Source organism: Daucus carota, chromosome 1 (assembly GCF_001625215.2).
Source record: "Daucus carota subsp. sativus chromosome 1, DH1 v3.0, whole genome shotgun sequence".
Classification (NCBI taxonomy): Eukaryota; Viridiplantae; Streptophyta; class Magnoliopsida; order Apiales; family Apiaceae; genus Daucus; species Daucus carota.
This window is the reverse complement of record NC_030381.2, coordinates 33,010,207-33,032,309: the sequence shown is the minus strand read 5'-3', so window position 1 is coordinate 33,032,309 and position 22,103 is coordinate 33,010,207. Positions and strand designations below refer to the sequence as shown.

Below are 22,103 nucleotides of genomic sequence, written 5' to 3'. Positions count from 1 at the left end.
TTAATTTTTCTTACTAGATAATATTTACTTTTATTTTACGGTTAGTGAAGAAAAAAACATTTAATATTAATTTCAAGAAATATATCCTGATAAGAAGTTTATATGTTAAAAGAAATTATATTAATCATCCAAAAATCCTAATTATCTCATTTTTACTTTTTATTATTCATAAGAATATATCAAACTAACACAACTAGCTGGTCAATCTCATAAATATTCTCTAACGATAAATCGGAGACGTGCCATCACGATCCTAAATCAGTGAACTCCCGAAACCGACTTTATTTTCTGACAAAATAAATCAAGAATTAGTCGCCTTCATCCTTATTATCCAGCAGCATAGTAAGAGACCTTATTTCTTCCTTTGATCTTATTTTTTATTCAATGGATTCCGTTTTCGGATGGAAGTGTATTTTCTATACTCAATTTCTTAAATTGTTTGGTTTATCTCTTTGTGAAAGTTTAGTATATTTTGAGTTGTTTTGTCATTAAGAAATGATTAACATGTATTGTTTAAAATATTTTAAAATATTTAACATGGTATATTCGGGAATTTGGAATGCTTAGTATGGAATGGAATGACAGTGAAAATCGCAAAAACTCTATCTTTTCATAACATAAAATTGTTCATGTTATGTAAGAATTTATACCTTCGATCTCAATCTCAGTTGGTTCAATTAAAATATTCAAATATTAGACTACATGTAAGTTTAATTGCGTAAAAGTCTGACTGTGATATTACTGTAATGTACAGGACATCAAAAATTGATATATGCTGGATTGCTCTGAAAATTACTAAATTTATTTTTTTTCAAAATATTTGTATTAAATCTTTTAAACGATTCAGATACAAGCCGGCTAAATGTTTAACTCATTTATTTGCTTTCCGGCCTAATTGTATGACCGGTTGGAAATTTGTCCCGGCCAAACTCCTTTCAAGTTAATTCAATTTGTTTTTAAATATATCAAAAAAAAAAAGCGATAGAAATTTGTATGCTTAAATAAAGAAACAATTTTATGTTTATGCTTAAATAAAGAAACATTCAACATTTACATGTGGGTCTTATTTTGATTTCTCGAACCGAGAGATCCACGAATCGGGATCCTGATGCATATAGATACAAATGATCCAATGGGAGCAATAATTTCCAAGAACATTTGGACCATTTCGTTTCTGAGCGGAAGAGCCATTTTCGACTAGTGTTCGATCGATTACGTATTAATATATTCGATTGATTGGTCTATTAATATATTCGATTGATTGGTCTGAGGTTATCGACAAAAAAGGTTTATCTAAGCCTTATGTATTGTCTTTCTATATAACCATCTTGCAGTGCTGTTTTATCTTTACTCGCCGTCTACATTTGAATCTCATATATAAACCAAGAGGTACATGAAATCAAGTCTTTAAAGATGATTGAAAAATAGTGAAGAAACACATTGTTTTTTCTCCATCTAGTCTACCAGTACTTGTACAATAGTATCTCCATCTGATATAACTTAAAAGCACAACCAAACAGCTCTGGACCTGCAACATGAAAGCATAAACATTCAACAATAAGCCACACCAAACCTAAATGCATCGTCAGTAGCGTTTTCTTACTTGGCTATCGACGGCTTTTGCTTTAGTTTTCCTGTCTGCCTAACAAAAGAAGGCACATTCTAAAATGTGTTGGTCCCCATCAGAAAATCAACACCCTTGAAATTTATACATATCCTCCAAAAGCTTCTGCTTCTTGCATATCTCTAGCTTCAGTCACTGGACAAGTTGAAAAAAACATTACCACATACTGATCATGATCCATCAAAGACAGCAGTACGTAAAGCAAAATGCTTAAATAAGACTGTTGCCATATTGTATCTGTGCAAGAAATGCCTGAACATAAATACTGGTAGGAGTGAGCATGGTGCGATTTAACTTAAAAACAGACCAAAACCAATAGAGTGTGGTTTTAAAATATAGGAACCAAACACGGTTGGTGTGGTTCGGTCTAAAATAGTACGAATTAGGTGTTATCACCAATACAAATCCAAGGAATCATCAAATTCAATTCAAAAGACATCAAAACTTGAAAGCTCAAATAAATGGCAACAGTCCAGTTTGACCATAGTCCATGCCATCAATCTAATTGTATTTGGAGTCTTCATTACCGAATTTACAATTCAAGTTCAAGTGCCAGAAGATGATATTAACATATACAGATACTCAGTTCCTCACCCTGTAAGTGTCGAAACAAAGTGTAAATTTCACATGGCAGACTGCAGAGTAAGCAAAGACAAGAAAGGATGGCACCATGCAGAACTACCCTGAAGTTAAAGGGTGAAGGTCAGCTTCAAATTCATAAGAATGGCGAACTAAGCTTCTGCTGCCAAGTATAAAATATATTTCAAATAAGCTCTTAATATACATAAGATGCAAATGAATAGATCTAAACTTCTCAACAACGCTGAAAATACAAAAACCTCGTTAGCAATGCTGTTTGAGAGCTCTTGATGAATAAAAAGAATGTAGTGGCACAAGTGCTCTAGTCTCTGTGAATACCTGCTTTGCAAAATGATCATAGTTTAGAAGCAAGGCTACAACTGTATGGAATCTGTAAAACAGCAGAGATATGAATTTATATGGCAGCAGAAAAACCAGTCCAGCAGGCTGCAGCAGCAGCAACAGTGTAATAAAGAAACTGCGGAGGCAGCAACAGAATGGCGAAAGTAGTCTGGAAATCCACAAGTTTGTACTTGATAGCAGATTAATTTATAAGCTCATACTGCTAGTTTAGAGTGTAACAGGAAATGCTAGCCTGCAAAATTAAAAAGTAATAATATACCTTAATTTACATTCCAGTAGAATCAGTCTGTTCAGCAGAAATTAGTACGCCCAATAAAAGCATTCTGAAAGAAGACAGCAGAAAGCCAGAATACAGTAAAAAATGATTCCATACACTTACTGATGAAGCATCAGCTATGCAACAAAACTGTAAAAACAGTAGCATAAAACAACTGAAAATAACATTGCACGGTACCTTGGTGTGAAAGTTACATTGCAAGTAATTCAGAGTTACATCACAGTTTATCATTTGCCAAAGTTATTTCGCAAGTAATACAGTGTTACATCACGATCCAAATGAATTACAGACAATAGAATCCAAACATGGGTCTTATCACAAATTTGCAATGGGGTTCTCAGAACCTGGTTTCTGTTTTCTGATTGTAGTGCACCTATTCAGCTACTCTTCAATAACAGTCATCTAAAGGTCTCAGCAGATCCCTAAATTCATATACAAAATATATAATTATAAGAAAACTTTCTTCACAAATGAGTAAGATAATTATTATAAAAAAAAAAAAAAAAAACTTTTCAACATTTCCATATTTTTTGCAGTCTTCCGGTTCATCTCGGAGGTCAACAAAAGCTTCCACATTTCATAGCCAATCTTGAGTGCAAATATTTTAGAACCCAAATTATCAGTTTAATTTTTGTTTAATTCAATTTTTCATTGGTGCGGCTTATTGTGGCTTTTGGTTCGTTTTTTGCTCATGCCTAACTACTGCCATGTATTTTTACAAGAAACTAAATCTCAAGATATGTTCTCAACAAAGAAATTATTCATAAGATAGTGCAAACATGCTCTTCAATGACTCTTAACAGTCTTACTAGACAACATGATATAACTGCCACAACAGAACTTATATGAGCATGAAGCTGCCAATACGCATACACTTCCAATGGTTATTAAGAAAAATGAGCAGCAAGTAAATGGGTATTAATTATCTTCTCGTCCAGTTGGTATAACAAAGGTTCAAATTAGTAATAATAATAAATATACAAATGTTAGTTTCTGTTCCCCCAATTACATATTTTTATGTGAGGCACACACATCTAGAAAATATCACACTCCATTAAATGGGAAGCAATGTACCAATGATGTTTGTTCCAAACAAAACAAAAACATTACTCAGCGATATGGTAAATAGAGGTGCAGATCAGGTGGTCCAGTTTGGAATTCATCCATAGGATGTGAATATATTTTTGCCCACTTAAGTTAGAGTAAAACAAAGAAAAGTAGAGACCCTCAAAGTTAGATGGTCCATGTCAAGATATTTTTATTTCTACTCTGCAGTGCTGATTCCATAACAAGGTGCATCCTTGTCAAGGCGCATAGGTAAATCAAGTCAGAAAGAATTGACTACACACCTAGGTTAAAAGGCGTTCGCCTAGGCGCCATTAGGCAAATCAGGTTTTCAATCTAATAGAGGATATCTATATCATGTGGATATAAAAAAAAATATTTCTTTTCAACGGTTGATGAAGAATGACTTTTGCTAGAACCATGCACATACTAACCTTTTTCTGTTATCAATTGACACTTCTATCCCAGGTTTCAGACCAGGTGTACAGAAAATAGAGATGTGGAGCATAAAATTGACTTCTACGAAGATGGCCAACCTAAATGGTTTGAACAGGAACAGGAGAGCGATCCTCAGCTACCTGGAAGGTAAAAATTATGCAATTCCTTCAAATGACATCCTTAAGCAGCCACTTACACCAATTGAAGATAAACATTTCCTAAAAATTCTCCAGCTTATGTTAAGAAAACAACAACATGGCCTGAACGAACCAAAAACTCTGAGACAATTATGCCATCATGATGTTGCTTGCCCTTGCCACTGGCCACACATGTATTCCAAGAACCATTCAAATTAGTAAGTCATGTTATTAGCGGATACATTGTGCCCCATACTAATATTATTTACTTTGCAAAATTATCTTCAACTTCAAACTCTCGGTGATCCATGTCTCTCAAATAGTACCTCAGAAACTTATATGGTTCAGCCTTTTTCTTTGAGTAGTACCTGCTGATTGCATCGAACTCCTACCAGGCTGTACCTAAATCAAAAAACAAAGTCCACATAGGTTCCTGATCTTTCGAGTAAATTAGCCTCCCCAGAAGAACTTATGAGGTCCCCCCTCATCTACAACTTTATTTAAGCTGACTGCATTAATCTTCTTGCCAGACGCTGCTTATGTCAGGAACATGGCCATCATCCTTTAGGATGCAAGTCAATGCTTTAATAACCTCGTATATTCCTTCAATATTTTTGTGAGGATTACGACCCATATAAAAGTAGTGTACCCCATTTTGGTCCTCAATCATGCTATAACTTGGCTCCTTCTTTAATCCCATTTCCTTCATTTCACTCCTTATTTTAGAGACCTTGTCCCATAAGCCAACAGCTGCATAAGCATTAGACAAGACAACATACTTCCCTGCATTATCAGGTTCCAACTCAAAATATTTACTTGCAGCAAACTTCAACATGTCCATGTTACCATGCATTTTACAAGCCTCCAAAAGAGAACCCCATATTACCGAGCGTTCATTACAAGGTGAGTCTCTTACAAATGTGTAGGCTTCTTCTAGCCTTCCAGCTCTTGCTAAGATATCAACAACTGCTGCATAATGTTTCCCTCTTGGTTTAATGCCAAAATCTCTTGTCATCGACAAAAAATATTCCCAACCTTCGTTAACCAAACCTCCATGGCTACACGCACAAAGGACTGCAAGAAAAGTCACATAATTTGGCTTAAAATTTTCAGATATCATCTTATTAAAGGATGCCAAAACCTCTATTACTCTTCCCTGCTGACCATATCCAGATATCAAAGAAGTCCATGTAATAACATTCCTCACAGGAGATGTATCAAATACTAACTGACCATCATAGGGGCAGCTGCACTTAAAATACATATCAATAAGGGCACAATTAACTACGACATTTTCAGTAATCTGACTCTTTATCAAGAGACAATGGACTCGTTTCCCTTGTTCGAGTAATGTCAAAGTGGCACAGGCTCTCAAGACTGATGAGAATGTGAACTGATCAGGTAGAAAACCACACTGTCTCATACTATGATAAAGATTCAATCCCACAACTTCAAGACTGTTCTGAACATAACCTGCTATCATTGCATTCCATGAAATCAAAGTTTTCTCACGTAATTGATCAAAGAGTATATGAGCAGTATCTAGATTCCCAGATTTTGCATACAGTATAAGTAACTTGACCTTAAGAAATTCATCAGGAACAAATCCAACAACAACCATCTGCGCATGGATTCTTCTTCCTTTACTATAGTCTCCCTTAAATATGCATTCTTGCAAAAGAAGACGATATGTTTGAGATTCCACTGCCACCTCTGAGCGACACAACAAATCAATTGCATGTACCAGCCTTCCCGAGTATATCAAACCTTTCAACGTTTTGTCCAAATACATGAAGTGTTTGTTGGCCTCATCCTGCGAACATCTTAACATTGATAATTACAATCAAGCAGTGGAAACAAAAATCAGGTGTCTCGTGACTCTAGTCATCAGACACATTACAATTATACACTTCAAAAGTCCCACAGACACTCTCATATTAGAGACTCGCAATTTCTAAAACAGTTGGCACCGACTAATAAGACAGGTTAATAAATAAAAAAACTTCCATTCCATGGGCTTACAAACTCGATAAACAAATTCACTTGTGTATCAACAAAATCATCACTAGCACACTAACATATACTTCAGTAAAAAATACTCCACATATGTAGTTCACATTATCTCACAGAGCCAAAATCTAACACGAATCCAACTCAACATTACAGAAACAAACCCCGAAAACAACATGCCAATACTCATTTAGCTTCAACATGACCCAAATCGACTTCGAGCTTGGACATACATTTTTATCCAAACTCACCAAGCTTTAATACAGCATAATCCCTACCCACATCATTACATACATGAAAATCTACACATTCTAAAACACAAAATGAAACCAACAAATTAACATATAACAAACAGTGATACACACATACATATTGTTAAAGTTAGAAACTTTGTGGTACCTGGTGAGAGGAGGGAGTCTTGGCGAGACAGTGGTGGTGGTCTTGCCGGAGAACATGGGCCCCACAATCTCTCCGGGAGAGAAAGAAGGGTGAGTGTGAAGCCTGTTGAAAAGGGTTGATTTAGCATAAAAAATCAAAGGATTTCTGGGATGTTTCAAGCTGAAAAAATACATGTATGATTTGGGTTTTGGGAAGCTCGTGATTGTTGATTTCATAGCTCAAAATTCAAAATTTTATCTTCTCTATTTGTACCCAAATTAGGTCTTGAAATTTTGGAGGGAGGGGGAAAAAAAATGTCAGCTGTGGGATTCGAACCCACGCCCTTTCGGACCAGAACCTGGATCTGGCGCCTTAAACCACTCGGCCAAACTGACTTGTTGTTAACAACGTAAGAAACCAATATTAAAGTATTACTTACACCAGAAACATTTGCTTAAGAAAACAAAGAAGATGTTTAGTTCATGATAAATCCAGTTAACGGGAATCGGAACCTCAGTTCATTTAGATTAGTTATTTGGATGTAAAAAATCTTAGGCTCTGTTTGGTTGGCATGAATGGAATGGATCTTGGACAGAATGGAATGATCCATTCAGCCCAACAAAAAAAATTGCTGTTTGGTTGGGCCAAAGGAATGGAATGGTCCATTCTTTAACTCATTCCATTCTGGAGCATTGTTTTATATTCTTTTCCTGCTGAAAACGGTGGGATAAGCCCATTCTAATCTCTCGGCTAAAACAAAAAAACACGCTCGAAGCATCCGATCGAGCTTCAGACTCTCGCTATTCAGGCAAGGACGATTCAAACTCTCGCATCTTCGACTCCGCCGATTTCAATAAGCTCAAAATCCGATCGACGCATTTCAGCGATTCACTTTACCATTTGCAACCATTTTGAAACCTAAATCAATCTGAGCATACTGGTTCGAGCTTATCCATTTGAATATTTTTCACTAATCTTGTTAAATTGTGTAATTTGTAGATTGATTTAGATGAATTCTCTGTTAATCTGGCTAATTTATGTGTTAATGTTTCTTTCTATCACTGACATTCCAGTTACTTTTCGATTTTTTGTGTTTATTACTGATTATATGATTTTTGTGTTTGAATGATGTGTATTAGGTGTTCGATAAAAAGCCTCTAACAACTATATGATGAATTACAGCAATGGCAAGACTTTCACTAACTAAAAGTATGGTTTTTTTTTTATGATTTTAATTGTTACGGCCCGAGGTATTGGAGTGTTTTTTATGGTTGCACTTCAGGGGGTAATGTACTTAATAAAACCAAAAAATCAAAAGTAGAAGTGTTGATTTAGGGATCGGAGAAGTGAATTGGTTGAGGAACAATTTTACGGGGTTGCTTGAAGGAGTAGAGTACTGCGCCACAATCAATAGAGTGATCTGGCATTTTTTTAGGGATTTTTTTAGGTTTGTTTGGTCATATAAACAAGGGTATAGCTTATTATTCTGAAAATGGGTGCTTCTGTTATCTTGGTAAGACTGCAGTGCTTTCATGGGGGTTCAGTAGGATTTACGGTTAATGCATGACTGGATTATGGTGAATGGATGGAAGAATTTCTAGCCAGACAAGCTGGTTATTTGTTTGGTGTTTAAGAAAGAATTGTGTTTAATGAGTCTGAAATGTTTTGTTATTATTGCTTCATTTTGGACTGTTGGGTACAAAGCTGGTCATTCATTTTGATGTGTCGAAACAACTTTGGTTGCCAGGTTAAAAATTAGGAGCCTAAATCTCACCATCTGTGGCATAAGACTCTATAGGGAGTGGTTCAAGGGTTCAAAAACCCTTATATACGATAATAATACATATCAATCAGCTTATATATGATAATTATAAATATCAATGCAGGCCATAAAGCAGAAGAAACTTTTCATGATAGATTACCATGATTTGCTACTACCATATGTGAAGAAAGTGAGGCAGATAAAAGGGACATCTCTATATGGATCAAGGGCCTTGTTTTTTCTAACTCCTATTGGCACATTGAAGCCAGTAGCCATTGAGCTTGTCCGATCTCCAATGAATGGGAAACCTCAGTGGAAGAAAGCATATTCTCCAGGGTTTGATGCGACAAGTGTTTGGCTTGGAAGCTCGCTAAAGCTCATTTATTGGCACATGACTCTGGTTTTCATCAGCTTGTTAGTCACTGGTATATTCACCAAAATCTCTGCCTATTTTAAAACATTGCAATATTGGTGTTTGATAGTTAGTGTATTGAAGTAGCGGCTTGGATTTAAAAAGCTAATTTTGAAAAAACTATTTGGAGGAGTTTTTTCGATTAGAGGTTTCCTAAATTTATACTTATAACTATCAACTGGAAAGCTTATACCTATAACTATTCTTACCACTCTTGGTTATATTGTTGTATATAAAGTATGTGTTTTGTAATGTCCTGATTGGTAGCATTTGAAGTGTTCCAAGTTCCAACAAAACAGTGTTGTGGTTTTGTCAATGTGGACTAACAAAGTTTCCTGTCAAGTTCTTTACTATGCAGTTCATTCAATTTTCTGAATTTTGGCTAAACTACTAAATTTGTTCGCAGCCAGATCTGCATCTTTGACTGAATGCGGCTTCATCTTAAATTTCTGATATTGTTCAGAGTGCTTTATTCCCTGATGCTGGCTTGGAAAGTGATCTTGGTCATGCTGGAGAAGTGGCAGGGCTAGTAATAGTTCAAAATCTTGACCTTTTCTTGGAGAAATTTTGTATTTTATTTGTAAATTATGAAGGAGAATTAGTAGTGGCGAAAGTTTGGTTTTTTGTAAATTTTTAATATTTATTATAGTTGATTTAGGTACTACTAATTTGTGTAATGAAATGTGAAGTATGCTATTGACATGAAATTAATCCATTTGTCTATTTGATTTATAAATTCTGGAAGTTAAAATTCATATGAAAAAATTTGCTAAAAAAATAATTAATTATCATTCCATTCCTTCGAGTAACCAAACAACTCAAATGAATGGAATGGTTCATTCCATTCCAATCATAAAAAAAATGAACCAAACAAGAGTTTTGAATTGATCATTCCATTCAACCTTCTTTCCATTCCTTCACCATTCCATTCCTTCACCATTCCATTCCTAATCTCATTCCATTCTTAACAAATTTCATTCCTCCCAACCAAACACAGTGTTAATCTTTTTATGTGGTTAAATCATACCCCTTTGAATTTCATACCATTCTCATTCCCGTTAATCATCTTTCTCATACCCTCTATTCTCATCCTTAATCCAAACTGCACCAAAGTAAAATGTAATTTCTATCCTGACTCAGGACACCTGTAATATTCTAGCATTCATAGAATTAGCTACAAAGAATACAGATGATCACAGTGAATTTCTAGCTCACTAATATGAGTAATACTTGCCAAAAGGAAAATGCCAGGCTCATCAACATAAAGCCCATCATTCTTGTAATCAAGTCCAAGGTTTTGGATTTGAGCCCAATCAGGGTTTTATGTTTGACCATGCCTGCTCACACTATACACAAACACACATATAATTACCAAACACAACATAATAAAATAACTCAACTTCACACATAAGTAGTTGGATAATTAGGTATGCAAAGATATGTGTGATTTGGTGATTTCACCTTTGTTAAAAATTTAAACATAAAATTGCAAGGACAAAACATTGACCAAGAAAACTTAGATGTAAAGCTCATGATTACTTTACATTGCAGTTGAAGTTAGATAAGTTGAGATGTTATGGCATAGTTGTTGAAACCTAAGCAAGATATTAACAAGTGCCAAATCACAACACAGCAACAAGGCTTGTCAATATCATACGATAGAATCTTCCACACCAAATATTCAAACCACCACCACTCCATTATTCACTTCATTGCTTTATAGTCTATAACTACACCACCTTCTGTCCCCTATGTTCTCACAGGTTTCACCTTCAAAGATTTTTCATAGTACCAGAAAAAGAGATTCAAGAGGTCCAAATGGGAAAATTGCGACGAGGGGTTCTGATTTTCTGTATGCTTGTATCTCTGATTGCATCAACCTCTGCTCAGAAATGTGCCAAGTATAGTTTTGCAGGCAATAGACTATTTGAATCCTGCAATGATCTTCCTTACCTGGAGGCCTTTCTTCACTGGACCTATGACCCTTCTTCGGGTTTTTTCCAGATTGCTTACCGACAGACAAAGATAATGTCTACCCGTTGGGCTGCGTGGGGGATCAATCCAGATGGTTCAGGCATGATTGGAGCCCAGGCTCTTGTTGCTTATCAGAAATCTGATGGAAGCATGAGGGTTTACACGTCCTCTGTAACGGACTACAAGACTTCATTGCAGGAGGGGGATCTTAAATTTCCAGTCTCAGATTTATCAGCCACTTTTGACAATAATGAGATCATCATTTTTGCTACGTTAAAGATTCAAAATACTAGCACTTTGAACCAGGTTTGGCAGAGTGGCCCTGTTGCAAGTGATAACCCTGGGATGCATGCCACTACAGGAGAAAACATTCGATCTTCGGGGAGTCTGAATTTACTTTCTGGTCAGCCTGGAGCTACCAGGGGAGGAGGGAGTTCTAAGACCAAGCAACAGAATGTAAGTCATTATTATTTAACTGTTTTTCAATGAAACTAGGCGTAATACCACAACACACCGATCTTATAATCTTTCTCTGCATATTTCAGATTCACGGGGTGCTGAATACTATCAGTTGGGGTATTATGATGCCTGTTGGTGCTCTGATAGCAAGATATGTAAAGGTATTCGAAGTAGCAGACCCTGGATGGTTTTACCTTCATGTTTCTTGCCAGACCACAGCCTACATAATTGGTCTGGTTGGTTGGGGAACTGGTCTCAGACTTGGTAGCGAGTCCCCTGGGATTCAGTACTCCTCTCATAGATACATTGGCATTACTCTCTTCGTTTTCGGGACACTCCAGGTATATAAGATCTTAGCATCAGTCTTAACTTGATTAGCGAAGGAAGTTTAGTAAGTAATTTTTGGTTCAAAACTTTCAGGTATTAGCTTTGCTCGTAAGGCCACAGAAAGATCACAAATACAGGTTGTACTGGAATATCTACCACCACACAACAGGGTACATGGTCATTCTCTTGAGCATCATCAACATATTCAAAGGATTCGACATCCTGAATCCAGACAAGAAATGGCAAAGAGGATATATTACAATCATAGTCATTTTGTCGATCAGTGCTGCAATTTTGGAGGTGCTCACCTGGCGTGTCGTATTGAAAAGGAAAAACGAGACCAGTGTTGAAAAGACCCCGAATGGCATGGCTCGGTACAATGCTTATGGTGGAAGGCCAAACCCTAGGGTGTAGTTCAGATACGATGAAATTATTAGGTTGTTCTGTTTGTCACAATGCAATGTTGTATTGCACCTCTCTGTATTTCTGAGCTATAGGTAATATCTTGGTGGTGAGTATAGCAAATATGTGTCACTATAGACAGATAGTCATATTTAAGTTTTTGTAGCATACATATTGTATGTATTTCCCTTTTAAGTTTCTACTTTTGTTTTCATGCTATATATATTTTCTTGGTGGTTTCTGGCAACTGCTGAAGAACCAACTAGAAACATGCAGAGGTATTCATATCAGAGTCAGTTGCCAGGGAAAAATGTTATATAATAATGATCTAGAATTCTCCTCAAAAAGATATTATAGTTCATCCCTGTCTAGGTTTGGGTCAGACACCTACTTTTGAACTCCTGATTCTTGGGAAATTACAGAGACAAACTCAAACAAATTTCATAAGCTATCAGCAATACTCTCTGCAGTGTTTAAAACAAATAATGACTGAAAACGGAATTTCTACTCATGCAATTTCGAGTATATTTTCTAACAAGTGAATATTGTTTAGAATCTATTCATTACAATTGAAAATTTTACGAGAAGCTACCTGGTATCAGATTTGATTATACATGACTTATGTGAACCAATATGTAGTACCAACTCCCTGGGCTTTTTCTTTATTTGAATATCACATATAATTTCGCACTGCTGAAGATTGCAGGCTAATTGGATGAATCATTGTAATAATGTTTTAAATGTTACTCTTGGCTACTTATAAGGACCCTGTGCTGAAAATGATAGAGCTCTTTGTTGATACATTCCAGAAGTTGAGAACTAAATTGTAGCTTCTGCTAGTTGCAGAGATGCTCTATTCTTACTCTTGCAATGCCTTGATAAAGGCATCCTTCACATGTGGATTTGAAGCTGCTACTCGCTGAGATGTGATATCAAAACCTTTACCAGACCTGAGAAAGAACCATTCCAATATATAGAAGTTAATTTTTGTCAAGCCTCCTCTAATAACAAATATACTAATATAACAAATATACTAATACTAACATAGTAATTAGAAAAACCCTAGTACTATCAAATTTGTAATATAGATGACTGTGAAATCCTTTATATCGAGTTTGGAGAAGAAACGTTAAAAGTTTTTGCACACAAACACAGAAACAAGTCTTGATTTCATAGCAGAAAATCTCAGTGGACATCCAATTTATGTTGTTCAGCGAGGCAAATTCTTACGGATCAAATACAACTCCTCCCGCTTCTTCTACTATCACAGCACCTCCCGCCACATCCCTGCATAAGTTATCATTGTGAAAATTATGGAGCAGTGGCACATCAAACTTCAATAAGAGTAGAGAACAAGGTCATACCATGGTCCACCAAATCCAAGTTCATAGAAGAGATCAAGCCTTCCACAGGCAATCCCACAGAGATTCAGCGCACAAGAACCACTCATCCGAATAGATCTCACCTAATTGCATATAAATTGTCATTTAATAACAGGCTGTTACTGCTAATATGTCTCCTTCATAAAATTTAAGCAGATTTTTGATTTTACCTTGGCCAGTAAGCTATTAATTTTATTTGTTGTGGCATCCAAGGTATTTTTGTCTCGTTTTGTTCCAGCCTGCAACCAAGCAAACATAACTATCTCATTTCTTGAACAATTGCTGACATTCAGGATAATATGACATTGACAGAATTCAAGACACAAAAGCTTCCTGGTGTTACTGTAATTAGGTAAGCAAATACTATAAAATATGGTTAAAGTGAAGACAATGAGAGTTATTCCATCTAAATATTAATGACTTGGCCAACCAGAACTGCAATGGAAAGCACAAATAGAAGTATTACTGAGAGGGCCAAATTAAGGCCTAAGCTATATACAGATACATATAGCAGCACAATCTCTTAAGAAAGAACAAAGGAGATTACCTCCGTTGCAAGAAGGCACTTCACAAGCTCAGATTGAGCAGATACTGCAAATCCAAGAACAGAGAATGATGATATAACAACCCAAGCGCAATTAGGTATCTTTTACAGAGTTGAGCACAGTAGATACCTTTAATAGGTTCTCCATTAAGAAAAGCACCTTTTCCACGAATGGCAGTAAATAGCTACATATCAAAAGACAAAACATCTTATAATTCAATAACCAGCAAATGTTAGCAAAAATAAAATTGTCAACAACAGCAACTTGTCAACAAACAGTTTTACTGTTAATGTCAGTATAAGTGCATATAGAAGTAACCTCTAAGAAATCAATATGATCAAACATGATAAAAAGAGCATGGATGACTTGGAACCAATGACGAGGGTAATTTTTTTAAAACATTTTATCAACTAGATGATTGAACAAGACTCTGATGCTATATCCTTAACCAAAATTCAGTAAATACAGTTTCACACGGTACAAGTATTCTCACCTCATTCATGATTGGATTGTAAACCACACCAACTGTTGGAACCTTTGCGATTGTAAGACCAATTGAGACACATACAAAAGGAAACCTAAAAGTAATTATATTTGGCCCATTAAATCGATATTACAATCTAGATTCACTATAGGATATAAGAGATATAACGAATGTTAGGCAATTACCCATGCACAAAGTTAGTCGTGCCGTCAAGGGGATCAACGATCCATGTGGGTTCATCAGTCAACTCTGTTACACCATTAGCCGCAGTTGTTTCTTCACCAATGAACTAACAATATATAGACAATTACAACAAGAATTTCAGACCCTTTTGACTAGGAAACAACTCTGAACACCTCATATACAAATAATTTTTTTAAGAGGATAATTCACCTTATGATCAGGGAGTTTCTGCTTAAGATGGTTAAAAATGAGATCTTCACATGCTTTATCCGTCTCTGTTACCAAATCTACCTGCATGACAAAAAACAAATTTAATTGGCTAATATTGTTGGACCGTTCTTGAAATTTTAATATATTGGATAACGTAGATATATAGACATTGCACATCTGCTATAGCATCTAATTTAAGAAGTCATTATAAGTCACAAAATTTCATCCACAAAATATAAACAAAGTCTCCTACGTAACCAACATGCTATCCTCTTCCATCTAATTCAGTCATTCATAATTTTATGTTTAATTATTCTAGCAAAGCACTTCAAACAAAAATTGTTTCAGTAAAGCCATTTTCTTGTAATATAGTCACTTGTAATCCATATTTCCCACAGAACAATCAGCAGTGCCTTATCAGGAGACTGCCTGATCACGACTCACAAAAACCCGAAAATAGCTGAAATTAGTCATCACGTCTATTGAAATACTAATACCTAATGCCCATCTAGAAAAATCACTCACCACCACACATTTCCATTAAGCTCCCTCTTAGCCTTATCATATAGCAAATTAAACATGAAAATTACTTTTCAAAATAATGGCACTCCAAGAAGAAACACATATACATTGGTACTTTAAACATCAAAATCAAAAAATAAATAAAAAGAAGAAACATCTACCTGCCCTTTATGTTCCACATTCTTGGTCTGATAAAATCCCTTACGAATGATCTACAATTCACACACACAAACAAGTGCACATATCAACAAATAATCCAAGAAAACATAAAAATATAGCAAATTGATGCATCAAATGAAAAGGGTATAAAAAAGATTGAATTTTGATGTACCTCCCCAGCTTTCTTGGCTGCATCAACTGCAATGGCAAGGTACTCTGAGTGTGAATCTGAAACAAAATTATAAATTCAAGAAAATAAAATCAGAAAATCAATTACGAAATACTAGTACTAATGTCAGTCCTTGTAACATATATGCAAATATAAAGAGAGATGAGGAGCTTGAAAAGAACCATTTTGAGCCATGTTGTGATGAGCAAGAGAGGGCTGATGATGAGATATTCCAAGAGTTTTCTAGTGTGTGATTTGTGATTTTGGTTTGTGGGCATACAAGCCACTTTATACAACACCGGTGAAACAGGATATATTTTTAATGGACAAATATACCCAAATAGAGAATCTACTAATGTTTGTGTTTTTTACTTTTTTTTTTGTTTCTTTTTTGCTGAATTCTGCTCAAATTGCTAACACATCAATCGTCAATCGATAACCTCAAACTCTTAGGTTATTTTCAACTTTAAATTAAAAAATATATATTTGTGTAATAAATTAATATTCAGTTTAAAATTAAAAATATATTAAAAACTGATTTGAAGTCATAAATAAGTTTAAGGTATTTTTTTCGGTGAATCAAATTAAATGATGTTATTTTTGTAGAAAATGATCGGTAAAACTTTACTTTTGAATATATTTTCCTATTTTAATTGAAAACATAGATTTTCTAGAAATTTGTATTCACTCTGTGAAAATAATAATACTGTGATAAAATCAAAAAATATTAACCATGTAGATCAGGTTCAATTCACTCGACATCTAACAAAAGTTACATGAACTAATAACACTACCGGCCCACTAAATTTATTAATTTTTTGAGATTTATAAATCAGTCGAGATGACTATACTAAGACCAAAAAGTTACTCCCTCCGTCCCCCTGAGTAGTATACATTGGGGGACGGGGACGCGGCACGGACTTTAATGCTCCTGTAAAATGTAGTTGTGTAATTTATTTTTAAAATTTTCTTTTTTTGAATTAAAGTTTGGATGTTATATTTTTATTCAGAAAAAGAAAATCTCAAAAATAAGTTACGGAATCATGTTTTATAAGAGCATTGAAATGCGTGTCGAGCAGTTGAAAAGAAACGTATACAATTAAATGGGACAGAGGGAGTATATTTTAATTATTAATTTTTGTGAACTTCTAATTTGTCACATATTAGTTAATCAATAGTTTATAGTAAAATGAAATATATCTAACTAACCTTATTTTTTAAAATTTATCACGTCAGTGGAAAAAATAAGGGAGGCCCAATACGGAGAATTAAAGAGGTGAAATGCCAAATCTTTTGTTCTGCAGAAGGGGGAGGGCAAGATTGTAAGTTAGTAGAAATATATATTCAGATGCCTGGAATATGCCAGATTTGAAGTTCTTTATTCTTTTGTCCCATCTCTCCTATCAACTTGAAATCGCAGGGAATCATATACCATCTATATAGTTAAAATGGCACACTGCATGCTTCCATCTCACCACCATATATAAGATAAATTTTATATTTATTATAACATAAAAATTATGCTATTTAAAAAATACGCTACTCCCAGAATTATATAACACTTGAAATATCGTCTCTCAAAACTCGTGTCACATTTACGGAGTAATGATATTGATTTTCGCATGAATATTGTGAGAGATGCAATTTCAAACTTTTTTTTTAACTTTATATATCTTATTTGTTGTTCTGGTTTAATTTTGTAATTCTAATAAAGAAAATAAAACCTTCCAACCAACACAATAGTATATAAACAATATACATAGTGAACCCAGCTCATCTATTACTTTAATGTGCGAACATCCAAATGTTTTGGAGCATATTACAGTCTCAGGTGGTGAACAGCTGGCGTCGAGGTGTCAGACCTTCCGGTCGATGTGAGCTCTTGGGAAAGATCAGCTTGTTATTCTTAGAGTAGCGACGGGTCTTCCACTCGGCACTGTCGGATCACTAAGCCGACTTGTGGGTCTTGTAGTCAAGCTCCCTTCTGTCTTTTCATTCGAGGGACAATCTTTGTCCGATCCGAGAAAACCTTTGCACCTCTCCGTTACCTTTTGGGAGGCCTACGCCCCATAAAAATTATTTACCTGAGACTGTTTTTTGGCCCGTAGGTCCCGACACAAGGTTAGAATTCTATCTCTTCTGGAGTGGTATTTCACTGATGGCTCACCCCTCCCTCTCGGAAAGAGGGAGTAGATAATTTTTAACCAGATTTATCATTGTGATAGTTGGTGTTGAGAAGGTGTATTGAGCTGATGAAGATTCAGCTTCAAAAACACATTTTTAAAATTTTATTTTCATTTAACACCTTTTCGGAATGTTGAACATATTTTAATGAGGATCTTCATAGTTCGTCCTGTATTTGTTGAACATCTTTTAAACTTCATAGTTCGTCCTGGATTTTTTTATTAACATATCATCCGTATTGACATTTACGATCTTTATCAATCTATTTTTTGAACATCATATCAACCAATTTTTGTTAGATTTTATTCGCACCAGGTAATTCCAAAGACATCCAGGATAGAATAAAGACATTTGTATGTGATAAAAATATACTCCCTCCGTCCCCTTTTACATGTCCCTTTTGAAATTTTTTTTTGTCCCAAATTACTTGTCCACTTCTCTTTCAAAGCAACTTTTTGTATGTTTTTTCAAAATGTAACAACTTCCAATGTTTGACTAGCATATATATATACACAACTCTATCTAAGGGGGAAATTAAATGTACACAATTGTACAGCGGACATTTACATTTATTAGGGATATGTATGAAAACAAGATATCCACCTAACATTTTCTTAAGATGCGTTATTTTTTCAAAAGGGACAAGTAAAAAGGGACGGAGGGAGTATATGTTCTTGATCAGGTGCATACATAAGTGTTGATGGAGGAATTTCGCATCAGGTAATTCAAAAGACATCGAAGATAAAATAAATACATTTGTATGTGATGAAAAATATATGTTCTTGATCAGGTGCATACATAAGTGTTGATGAAGGAATTTCGTAATCAACAAAGATGAGGTTCGTGGTCAGAATCAAGATCCGGGACAGTGATTTTGTTGTCGGTGTGTGGCGGTTGTGGGTTTAGGGGTAGCTGAGATCAAAGGGATAGCTGGTTGCTCTCGTGCTCTCAACTTTCGATATATCCCTTCAATATGCCTACGTACCCTATTTATAGGGATCAAGCCAGACGTAGTTTTATGGGGTCTAGGACACCTAATTCGATTAGATGTACGAATATTCTTGAAAATAAAGGGGTAACTTATCCAATTGTCTTCTAAGGTCTTCAAGTTTCTTCTGCCAAGTCGATTCCAATATGCTCATTAGGAGAGTCCTACTCCCCTAAGCACTAGCCTTGAGGCCAACTACCTGATTGGAGATAACACTAGCCACGACTTTTCGTATCTTCAAAAGAGTCGTCCTGATTGTTTAGAGGGGGGGTCTTGTCATGTATTCTGGTGAGGATACTCACTAGAGGGTAAAGGCTCGTCTTCTCTTTTCCTGATCGCATGTCCCGATTGTTTAGAGGGAGGCTTTGCCACGTGTTCTGGTGAGTATCCTAACCGGAAGGTAAAAGCTCGTCTTCTCTCTTCCTTTCATAGAAGTTTCTAGCGTTTTCAATCAATTTTCACTGGTATAAAGCCCCTAATTCATTAATCTCTTTAATTGTTTCTTGGTTTTCCAATAATTCTCGTAGCTGGCAAGGTCATTTGTTTGGTTTATTAAATCTCTTCTTCGTGAGTTTTATTTCTCAAGAATCAGATTTTCATCGAGAATTCATCAAAGGATTTGTTTTGATTTTGTCTTATCTTCTCCCTGCGGAACATTGGCGTGTTCTGGTGTAATCTACTCTGATGTATCCAAGTGACATATTAAAAAATTAATAATACTTCATGAATTTTAATGGACTGTATCTGATTTTATTTTTATGCGGATTCGATATAAAATATTGTTGAGTTGATGTATTGTCTGTAGGATTTAAGCACAATATTTCAAGTTCCCATGAATTAAAAGAATAAAATACACTGAAAATCTCATAAAATCCATCATTTTATGAAATCAAAAAAATTATCAACATTTTAATACCATCAGATCTTAATAAATTTTAATTAATCTTATTGAATATCATCATATTTTTAAGCATAATTTAAAATCCTGATCGAATATTATCAAGTTTTTTTTGGATAATTTAAAATTCTAACTGAATACCCCAAGATTTCGATACGTCTTTTAAAATCAGCAAAATACAATTCAATTTCATGAATGAAAAGAATTTTATAAAATCTCAACAAAATACACCTCTCTTAGTGTCCAAGAGCGGGATTTTCAAGATTTTCCTTTAAGTAATAAATTTTTTCATGCAGAATTCTAATTATGGTCAATAGTCCCGATTTGTTGTGACGCGGCGATTCAACAAATCTATTGTTTGTCTCTCTACGAGCTTGGATTAATTAATGATATGACTGTTTTACGTTCAGTGAATTCGATTGATTTTTCGATTTGGCATAACTTTTCACAATTAAATTAATTTTCTTAAAAAAATCATTAATAATATGAATGATAATATAGTATAAAGGGTCTTTCTAATACATGTCAAAGGCACACAATAAACACTAAATTTGATGAGTTTGGTGTAATCGGTGTAAATACATGGATCCATCTATATTTATGATTAGATGACCAATAAAAGTGAACCAAACTCACAGGAGTTAGTGCTTATTGTGTGCCCATAAACTCATTGAAAAACAGTAGTATAAATAACGAATTACAAAAATAGTACTCCCTTTGTCCCATTTAATTCTATACGTTTCTATTCAATTGTTCGACACGCATTTCAATGCTCTTATAAAATATAGTTCTATAACTTATTTTTGAGATTTTTTTTCTGAATAAAAATTTAACATCCAAATTTTAATTCAAAAAAAAAATTTGAAAATAAATTGCATAATTACATTTTACAGGAGCATTAAAATCTGTGCCGCGTGGGACGGTGGGAGTATAATTTTTAAGGTATTTGATTACCATAATCAGATCTCTTTAACATATATCACATATGCACTCCTGCTCAGTATAACAACATTTTTTATTTTGAAAAATGTTAAGTATCAAATTTGTACCCAAATTTTTTTTTTGCAAATTTATTTGGTAATGTGTGATTAGCAACATTCATACTAATAAATAATGGGACGTCCAGTATTTTTATGGAGATACAATTAAAAAAAATATAGATAAATTAGCTACCCGATTAAAATCAATTATATGTTTTTTAGAAAAGAATTTGGGAACAAATTTTATTTACCTAGCATTACCTTTTTTATTTTTGCCCCGAGCTTATAAACATTTAAAAGGCACGCGGATAAGTACAAATTAAATCTACCTGCAAACCAACCACATAAAATCGGATATTCTGGGCCTACAATGAAGTAATCGCTTGTTCATCAAATCATATTAACAGTCTGTATTGAACTGTATTTCGCAGGGTAAAACATCGAACAATTAACATGAATAACACAAATCTGATACTACATAACATGCATCTAAAAACGTTACTACAGCTGCAACAATTTCTTAAAGGAACTAAGATTCCTGGTATGAGTCCAGGGCTGGTCGAACACAACTGCCTCATAATTGTTCAGAACCTTGTCGTCTTTAGCAGCAATAACTAATCGATAATTTGTGCCCGCAACAACTTGAGTTTCGCCCTTGAGGACTTCTTGGTACACCAAATTTTTATTACTCTCCTTGTTGTATGTCGTGACTGCGAATTTGGCAATTTCTTGAATTTTTGGATCTTTCGGGTCCTTGATCGGTTCCCATCCGCCTACGATGGCTTTTCGAGCAACAGCGACGTCGGAAAAATGGGCAGGAATGAAAGAAAGGGAAAGAATGAGGAGGAGAATGTGGAGGTTTAGAGCCATTTGAGATTGCAGAGCGGTTGTTGTTGGTTTTAGACTTTGGGATTTAGGAGGATATATAGGAGTTCTGGTTGGCTGTCATTTGTAACGTATGTTAATTTTGTTTGGCATTATGTATTGGATTTGGGAGATTTTTAGTTTTTCTTTTGTCAGGAAAATATCTGTAGTATTTATTAAGATTTTCTGAGATATCCTAATTAATTTCTACCTACAATTACACAGGAGTTAGGAGTAATTTTTTTTTTTTTTTTTGAAAATGAGAATGAATCTCAACGAGTGTCGGCAGTTCACCGTGATAATTTTTTCATTCAAGAAAGCTTATTAT

The 22,103-nt window shown here is 34.8% G+C and overlaps 4 protein-coding genes, 1 long non-coding RNA gene and 1 other non-coding gene across 15 annotated transcripts; 2 read left to right on the top strand and 4 right to left on the bottom strand.

Moving 5' to 3' along the window:
* Positions 1-1,305: 1,305 nt before the first annotated feature.
* On the bottom strand, positions 1,306-7,224 carry LOC108208796 (pentatricopeptide repeat-containing protein At4g16470). 10 transcript variants are annotated; one of them, XM_064080358.1, is made up of 8 exons: positions 6,893-7,224; positions 4,343-6,306; positions 3,021-3,265; positions 2,826-2,889; positions 2,464-2,594; positions 2,219-2,363; positions 1,604-1,759; positions 1,306-1,528 (listed from the first exon to the last, which is right to left on the bottom strand). In XM_064080358.1, exons 1-2 carry the CDS (start codon positions 7,105-7,107, stop codon positions 4,998-5,000), a joined length of 1,524 nt encoding a protein of 507 aa, XP_063936428.1. In that variant the 5' UTR covers positions 7,108-7,224; the 3' UTR covers positions 1,306-1,528; positions 1,604-1,759; positions 2,219-2,363; positions 2,464-2,594; positions 2,826-2,889; positions 3,021-3,265; positions 4,343-4,997. The 10 variants fall into 10 exon arrangements, with proteins under 10 accessions (XP_063936428.1, XP_063936443.1, XP_017234879.1 ...); XM_064080373.1 differs by having other exon boundaries at positions 2,219-2,307; positions 2,543-2,594; XM_017379390.2 differs by having other exon boundaries at positions 2,464-2,542.
* On the bottom strand, positions 7,187-7,266 carry TRNAL-CAG (transfer RNA leucine (anticodon CAG)). Its single transcript has one exon. It is a non-coding gene; the product is annotated as a tRNA-Leu (tRNA).
* A 281-nt stretch (positions 7,267-7,547) lies between these two features.
* Positions 7,548-9,781, top strand: LOC108210659 (uncharacterized). Its single transcript, XR_001804884.2, has 3 exons — positions 7,548-7,811; positions 8,758-9,058; positions 9,452-9,781. It is a non-coding gene; the product is annotated as an uncharacterized LOC108210659 (long non-coding RNA).
* Positions 9,782-10,756: 975 nt separating this feature from the next.
* On the top strand, positions 10,757-12,497 carry LOC108195890 (cytochrome b561 and DOMON domain-containing protein At5g47530). Its single transcript, XM_017362904.2, has 3 exons — positions 10,757-11,475; positions 11,565-11,819; positions 11,899-12,497. Exons 1-3 carry the CDS (start codon positions 10,864-10,866, stop codon positions 12,217-12,219), a joined length of 1,188 nt encoding a protein of 395 aa, XP_017218393.1. The 5' UTR covers positions 10,757-10,863; the 3' UTR covers positions 12,220-12,497.
* A 196-nt stretch (positions 12,498-12,693) lies between these two features.
* On the bottom strand, positions 12,694-16,194 carry LOC108210045 (inositol monophosphatase 3). Its single transcript, XM_017381296.2, has 12 exons — positions 16,044-16,194; positions 15,865-15,920; positions 15,695-15,745; positions 15,012-15,092; positions 14,804-14,907; positions 14,628-14,712; positions 14,264-14,318; positions 14,137-14,180; positions 13,760-13,828; positions 13,572-13,672; positions 13,438-13,494; positions 12,694-13,157 (listed from the first exon to the last, which is right to left on the bottom strand). Exons 1-12 carry the CDS (start codon positions 16,054-16,056, stop codon positions 13,067-13,069), a joined length of 807 nt encoding a protein of 268 aa, XP_017236785.1. The 5' UTR covers positions 16,057-16,194; the 3' UTR covers positions 12,694-13,066.
* Positions 16,195-21,294: 5,100 nt separating this feature from the next.
* LOC108196329 (cysteine proteinase inhibitor 1) lies at positions 21,295-21,879 on the bottom strand. Its single transcript, XM_017363568.2, has one exon. It carries the CDS (start codon positions 21,779-21,781, stop codon positions 21,413-21,415), a length of 369 nt encoding a protein of 122 aa, XP_017219057.1. The 5' UTR covers positions 21,782-21,879; the 3' UTR covers positions 21,295-21,412.
* Positions 21,880-22,103: the final 224 nt, after the last annotated feature.